We start from the raw sequence: 7865 nt of genomic DNA, 5'->3' as shown, positions 1-7865 counted from the left end.
TTTCAGGAGCTCCGTACCCAGAAGAGGTAATGCCGGGTCTTTGACGTGCTTAAGCACAGCTTTGGCAGAGGCTGCTGAAGAGATTTCCACAGAGTGTACCTATTTATACTCCACAGGATCCCGCACACTTCAGAATCTCGCCAGCACGTGGTGTGGCCGTCTTTGAACGTTTAGTCATTCCCGTTGGGGTCATCGTGTTGTGGTTTCACGTTGCGTTTCCACCAAGAGGAATCGGGTTCAACAACTTTGCTTATACTTATTACCCACACACGTTTCATATCTGGTAAACTGCCTTCATGCCTTTTGCTCAAATTTCTCTTGGATGATCTGCTATTTTAGTTACTGATTGGTAGGACGAAGTTCATTCTATATTCGGAATATGAGTCGTTTAGCAGATGTGTGTGTGAAGTGCTTTCTCCTCGTCTATGGCGTGCATTTTTACTGTCTTATCAGGACCTTCTCAGGGGCAGACGCTGTGAAGTTTTACATAATACCAGTTATCATTTTTTCTTATTTGACAAGCAGAATTTTGTTCAGTTTTGAAAATTCTTAATTTTCCAAAGGACAGAAAGATAGCCGTGTACATTTTTTGTTTTAACAACTTCATTTTTCAGTACTTATTGAGATCCACAAACGTCCCGAACCTGCTTCTTTTGCGTGGTGTGAATACCGAGTATGTTATCTCGTGTATCCACCACTCGTCAAGGCAATTAAGAGTCTCTCCCCACTCCAGGGCAGGGTCGGCTTCGTCAGGAAGCCCGTAACTGGATATATGTGCTTTCCGACTTTGCTTTTCTCCTCTGTTGGTCTATTTTTCAATCCTGAGCCCACCGCACACTGTCTTCCTAAATGAGACGCTATAAATGCTCTTGGTAGTTGAGAGTGCAGGTCCTCCAGTGTTTTTCGTCTCCCACTAGCTTGCCTTGGCTATTCCTAGCCCTTTCCGTTTCCATAAACACTTGAACATTTGGAATCAACTTCACGCGCGCGCGCACACACACACACACGCACATCCCACCTGCTGAGACTCTGACTGCAATTTCACTGAATTTGTAGATTAATCTTTACTCTATTGGGACCTACCATCAATAAGCTTGCTGTATCCTTCTATTGCTTTAAGGCTTTAACTTCCATAGTGTTTTTGTACTTGCAGTGTAGAAATCTTGCACAAATCTAGCTGGATTTCTTCCTAGGTACCTGATATTTTTCTGTTTTTTGTAAATTTCACTTTCAGTTGGTCAGTCGTTGGTGTACAGAAACACAATTGATTTTTAAGATTGATTGTCGAATACTGACCTGGTACCCAGGGCCCGTGCCTAATTCACTTGTTTCTTCCAAAGCCTGTGGTCTCTGGTGACTAGTAGCAGTGTAATTCCTGCCTTTCCAATCACAGTGCGTTTTCTTTCTTCCTCTGGCCTAACTGAACCGACCATGAACTTGGTTCCACGGGGAGCAGAGGTGGTGACGGCAGGCATCCGCACCCCATTTTGACTCAGGAAAATCCTCCCACCCTTCTATTGAACTCTCATAACTTCTATGAGATAAAATTCCCTTCTGCTTCCATTTCCTTACACTTTTCTTCTTAACTGGGAAAGGGTGTTGGATTTTACCATAAAAATTTCTGCCTGTTGATCAACATTCTATGATGTTTCCTATTTTCTTTGTTAATGTGGTGACTTGAACTAGTAGGTTTCAAACTGGAAGCCACATGCAATTCTGTAATTACTCCCCTCTTGTCTGTCATCACACTTCCATGGTACATTAGTCCCAAATGATGAATGAATATTAATAAATTCTTATTAACTCAACTCCACGCTTATTCAGAGTTCATTCACTTCCCCTTACTGTTCTTGTCCTATTCCAGGATCCCATCCAGGGTAGGCATGCGTTGGGCGTCCAGCAGGTCATGCAGACAAGGGTTATTTTGGCAAATGTTTGGTTAGTACCTTTGCATCTCTAGTCGTAAGCGATGATGGTCAGAGATTTCCCATTCTTCCACTGTCTTTCTTGGGTTTTGCGTTAGGCTTAAGCTGCCACGGTAAATGTGCTGGGGAGCAGCCCCTCCCTGTTTCTTATCTGGAGAAGTTTGTGGAAGATTGGGGTGATTTCTGCCATGAAACTAGTGAGGTATTTGCCAGGGAGGCAATCTCTGGTCCGTAGGTTTTTTGGAAAGTATGATGGACACTTCGGCCTCCCAATCTCATTGGGAGGCAGTTGTGGCTAACAATGTTTTTCAAGTTTTTGCCCATTTCATCCGGAATCTCCCATTTATCACAGGGAGCCTACTCATAACAGCCCCTATTTTCTTTATAAGGTCTCTGAGGGCTAACTGATGCCTCCCTTTTGATTTCTGACACTGGCAATGAGAATTTTATTTTTCTTCTTTGTGATCTCTTCTTCTGTTTTAGCAGCACTGTGCATGCTTCCAAAAAACCAACGTTGGCTTTGTGAATTTACCTTGTGTTCATTTCTGCTATCCTCTTTATATTTCCTTCTCATATCTTTGGGTGGATCATCTCTTCTTTTTCTAACATCTTGAATGGAAGCTGAGAAAATTTTCACCCTGTTCTCTCTTCTACTAGATGCCTGTGATGTGATATATTTTGCACTAAGCGCTTTTTCAGCTGCTTTCCCCACACCTTTAACTTGTCATAACTTCATAATTGCTTAGGACTTACTATTTCGCAATTTCTGTTGGGGCTTGTCTTCTGTGTCATTGGTTTAGAAATGCCCTGAATAATTAAAAAGCAGTTGGGGATTTCCTGGTTCTCTTCTGAGTAATGATTTCTAGCTTAATTTCACTGTAATAGAGAAGGACCCCTACGTAATGTCAATCATTTGAGACTTGTTGATGCTGGGTTATATCATGGCATGAACTCAACCAAGTAGAGTCATATGTGACCCTGTAAAAAGCAGTATCTGGTCATCTCTGGGTCTGCTGTTTTATGTGCTGATGGTTCCTAGTTTGTTAACGGAGCTGTTCCGACCTTCTATAGCAGCAATTGGCAAGCAGGAGCCTTGGGACAAACCCCATCCACCAACCGTGTCTGTAAATAAAGCTTAGAACACAGGGACGATCCTATGTTTACTTATCCTGTATGCCTGCCTCCACCCCGCCAGAGTCAATGTTTTGTAGTAGTGACAGAGGCTAGAAGGCCTACATAGCTGAAAACATTTGCTGTCTGCTCCTTTCAGGAAACGATTACTGACCTGAGTCTATCACTGTGGTAAGTTTGTCTCCTTATTCCAGCATCCAAAAGCTGGGGAGAATCTTTTGTGTGGGAGGCATTGTCCCAAGGAGTCCAAGGTGCATCTACTTCTTGGGCCTGCTTTGCTGGAAGGCCTCGCCCGAGGACCACAATCCAAAGGGCGACAGCAATTGCCCAGGCCGTACTGGGGCACTGACCCACATGACCTGGGACTGCCAGGGCGTGGAGGCCTGGAGGTGCAGCTGCCCCTGCCAGCCCCTGGAGACATCGCAGGTCACGTGTGCACAGGAGGCCCCACCTGGCAGGCTTTGTGTCTCTGTAAGAGGCTGCTACTGCCCTTTCCTGGGGCTGAGCCTAGTTCTGGGAACGTGCTCTCAGGACGGGGACAGAGGAGGCCAAGGCCAAGGGGCTGGGCACAGAGAAAGAACAGAGAGGCCCTGTCCCTGAAACAGCTCAGGTGGGGTGACTAGTTCACAGGTGTAAGAAAGAGAATCAGGTACTTACGAGTGGAGACAGTCAGACAGCGCCTAAATTCATAAGGACACTCTCTAACGTTTGGACAGGTGAAGCTGTTTATGGCCCAACAGTCGTGGCATTTCAAATTATAGGTCCCTAGAAAACAGAGAGCAGTGTCAGGCCCCTGCTCCAACACGCCCTTTCCTCTTCGTTACCACCCACCGCACCCCTCCAGCAGCTGTCCCCTTCCCTCAGCATCAGGACTCCCTGAGGCTGCACAGCGCAGCCCTCCGTGGGCTCTGAGCCGCGCAGGACGGGCTCCCTGGACCGAAGCCGGGTATACCCGGGAGCTTTTCCTGCTCTCAGCGACAGCTTCCCAGGAACACCTCCCGGCAGCCAGGTGTGTGAAGCCTCTGCTCTGTTGATTGGACCCACCTTTTCAAGGAAGGCCTGGTAGTCGTAAGAGGCCAAAGCCCCCCTGAATTCCCTGCACTCAGCCACTCCTGCCTGTTCCAGAGGAGGAAGGGCCACAGCTGGCGGCTCCCCCGCCCCCTCAGGCCCCAGGGTCTACTGGTCTTTGGAGGAAGCCTTCCTCCATCCTGACCCTCCCCTTGCTCACGGACACCCGTGCCCACCAACGGCACTGACGATGGAGATCTCGGCTGCCCAAGATGATGAGAGTTCCATTCAGACCCTTAAAATGGCCCCGATTAAGAGAAGTCTCATCCCGTCCAAGACTCGGCAGAAGCGATACTCACAGGCCGAGTCCACGAAGCCCAGCGGGCAGCCCACGAGAAGCACGAAGGCACAGAAGAGCGTCATCCCTGCAGGGGCTGAACCTGTAGGTGAGGAGACCCGGGGCACAAGTCAGCGGGGGCGTGGCTCCTCCCGGGGGCCTCTGGCTCCCAGCTTGACCAGCGCGTGAGTCCCGGCCCCTTCCCACCTTGCAGCGCCTCTCGCTCCGGGCTGGGAGCTCCCCCGCAGGGACTGGGGAGCAGCCCTTCCCACACACGATGGCTGCGCCCAGCTCAGGCCTTCATCCTGGACGAAGACATCCTCCCTGCTCTCCACCGGCAGGGCGCAGCCGGGTCAGCGAGGCCCTGGGGCTGTCTCCACGTGGCCCCACGGCCCCACGGGTCCGCTTATCTGCTCGCTGTCTCCCGACCTCAAAGGCACCTCGTGTAACGAGCTCGAACATTGTCCACTGCGCTATCTCCCGCTTGCACAAGCACCGCGACAAACGCAGGGGGCGGTGACTAGAGCAGGGGAACCAGTGCAGAGGCGGCCAGGAGCCTAACTTGCCCTGTGGCTACGAAGCGTGGACCCCGTGCAACCATGTCTCCCGGGGCCTGGGCATCACATAGCCACGAATTCCCAGCAGGGGAGAGTCTGGGGCTCGCCACACCCGAGTCCAGAAGCCAGCACTTGCTCCAGGGAACGCCCGCCAGGCACCAGGCAGTGCCCGCATCTGAAACATTTCCGTGGGGGGCCCCACGTGCACCCCGACAGCTGGCAATGCCCATGGTCCTCCTGGGAACTGCCCCCCCCGGCCCCAGGCCGCCGTCTCCCTGGGGCGCCCCCTCTCCCGTGCCAGGAGCAGGACGTGCCCTCAGTGCCCAGCGGGGCTCCTCTCTGAGGGACGCTGCCTCACCTGCTGCCGCCTGTCACCCCGAGGAGACCCACCCAGCTGGTGGCAGCCCCTGACGTGCGCCTGCCACGGCACCAGCTGAGGGGCCCGGGCCGGGGGCTGACGGTGCAGAGCCAGCCGTGCCCCTGGGGTGGGGACCATACGGGTCCCGCCCCGGCCCCCCTGCCTTCCTATGTCCAGCTCTCTCAGGGAAGGCGAGGCCTCGACCCTGCTTGTAGCCAGAGGCCCTCCCGCTCGGGATGAACACGGGCTGAAGCCCCCGGGTGCGGAGGGCCGGGGTGGAGGGGGTCAGTGGCGGTGCCCGGCGGGGCTGCTGATTCGCTCAGCCAGTCGGTCGCCCACGTGGATGCCCCCCACGCCCAGGCTCTGCTTCCCCACTGCCCCTTCCCACGCGGTGCTGCCCGCTGTCCCTCATCTGTCCCCTCGCTCATGCCACCCTTGCTCCCAGGGCTGGTCTCACCAGCAGCTCGTGACCCAGAGCCAACGCCCAGAGGCCCTCTTCCTGTCCTTGCCATGCCAGACACTCTGAACCCTTCTGCACTGCAGATACCCGGGCGGATGCTGACCAATTCCTACCAAATGTCTTCGCTGACGCCCCGCTGAGACCTTTAGGCTGATGGGAAAATACTCAAGAGCTAGGATGAAATACACAGCAGACATCAGACCGGAAAGTGTCCACGAGCAGTACAATTTCCTGCACCGTTTATGAACACCCAGCGCTCAGAGATTCAGGGTTTGACAGCTGAACAGGTCTTGGAGACGAAGCCTGGGCCCCTGAAAGGCGTAGAGTGGGGACTGAGATTCTCACACCGAGCAAAACAGGATCCCCCAGGAGTGAAACAGGAGCAAAGTGTCAGAGAGCGAGGCGGGCCAGCGAGTGTGGCCTGTGGGCACGGAGATGCCTGGCGAACTCACGTTGGCCTGGGCTTCAAGGAAAAGCACGGAAGGAGCGCGCGTTTCTCCACAGCAGGCCTGGGGTCAGGAGGGACGTGACTGTGGGACTGTAAACGTCGGGCAGGAAAATCGCTTTGCAAAGGTCATGAACGTCCTCGTCCTGGGAAATGTGGCAAAAGCTTGAGAAATCCCCACTGGAGGGACATGCCTTCCACTTGGTCGCTTGGCCTCCAGGCAGAGTCATGACGACCAGTGCAAGCTGACCCCGACGAGAGAGAGGCAGGGTGCTACTCGGGCTGCCACAACCAGGAAACCCGGCTAGCTTTAAGTCTCATGTTTTGAGCTTTAGGACAGATGTGGAGGCACCAAGGCCCAGATGAACTGAAATTGCAAAGAGTGACGAGCCCTTCCCAGGGGAATCGCTGTCATCCCAGGTCCTTTGGCCTGTCTGGCCACTGGCTGAAGACCAGGTTGGCCTCAGGCAGAGGGAACCTGGTAGGGAAGGCCAACCGGGAGGGCTGTCTGGGCTCATGGGGGCTGGCGAGGCCCACAGTCTCCAGGACCCATAAAGACCAAGCAGATTTTCCCACGGCAGAGCCTCCAAGAGCTCTCGGTGGATCCTGGGAGACCAAGTGCTCCTGGAAGTGGAGCCTGTGCCCATCACCCCACCGGCATCTGCCATCAGCCTCTGGTCCACGTGTGACAGGTGTCGGGGAGGAGGTGAATGAGCTAAAGTCACAAGGCATACAGGGAAAACCCTTGGAACTGAAGATTCCAAGAGCTTAGAGGTGAACCTCAGTCTCTAAGCACTTCTCTAAGGTCAGGAACAAGAAAAGGATGTCCACTCTTGCCACTTTTATTCAGGATAGTTTTGGAAGTTCCAGCCGCAGCAATCACAGAAGAAAAAGAAATAAAAGGGATGCAAATTGAAAAAAGAAGTCAAACTGTCACTGTTTGCAGAGGACATGATCCTATACATAGAAAATCCTAAAGATGCTACCAGAAAACTACTAGAGCTCATCAATGAATCGGTAAAATTGTAGGATACATAAGTAATACACAGAAGTCTCTTGCATTTCTATACACTAGCAATGAAAGATCAGAAAGAGAAATTGAGGAAACAATCCCATTTATTATCACGTGAAAAGAATAAAATACCTAGGAATAAACCGACCTAAGGAGACATAAGACCTGTACTCTGAAAACTATAAGACGCTGATGAAAGAAATTGAACATGACACAAACAAATGGAAAGATATACTGTGTTCTTGGATTGGAAGAGTCAGTATTGTCAAATTGACTATATACCCAAAGCAATCTACAGATTCAATGCAATCCCTATCAAATCACCAATGGCACTTTTCAGAGAACTAGAACAAAAATTTTGAAAACCTGTATGGAAACACAAAAGACCCTGAATAGCTAAAGCAATCATGAGAAAGACAAATGGAGCTGGAGGAATCGCACACCCAGACTTCAGACTATATTACAAAGCTACAGTCATCAAAACAGTAACATACTGGTAGAAAAACAGAAATATAGATCAATGAAACAGGATAGAAATCCCAAAATAAACCCACCCACCTACGGTCAATTAATGTACAACGAAGGATGCAAGAATATAAAATGGAGAAAAGACAGTCTCTTCAATAAGTGGT

At 51.3% G+C, this 7865-nt stretch overlaps 1 protein-coding gene across 1 annotated transcript in view; it reads right to left on the bottom strand.

Moving 5' to 3' along the window:
* The window catches only part of GML (glycosylphosphatidylinositol anchored molecule like), a 6001-nt gene extending 1514 nt beyond the window's left edge, over window positions 1-4487 (bottom strand). Inside the window, exons 1-2 of the mRNA XM_028500764.1 lie at window positions 4424-4487; window positions 3714-3821 (exon numbers count right to left, since the gene is read on the bottom strand). Coding sequence (XP_028356565.1) covers window positions 3714-3821; window positions 4424-4487 — 172 coding nt within the window. The remainder of the gene's footprint in view (window positions 1-3713; window positions 3822-4423) is intronic.
* Window positions 4488-7865: the final 3378 nt, after the last annotated feature.

This window comes from Physeter macrocephalus, chromosome 15 (assembly GCF_002837175.3).
Source record: "Physeter macrocephalus isolate SW-GA chromosome 15, ASM283717v5, whole genome shotgun sequence".
NCBI lineage: Eukaryota > Metazoa > Chordata > Mammalia > Artiodactyla > Physeteridae > Physeter > Physeter macrocephalus.
The sequence above is the reverse complement of the archived record's forward strand: the minus strand, read 5'-3'. Positions and strand labels throughout refer to the sequence as shown.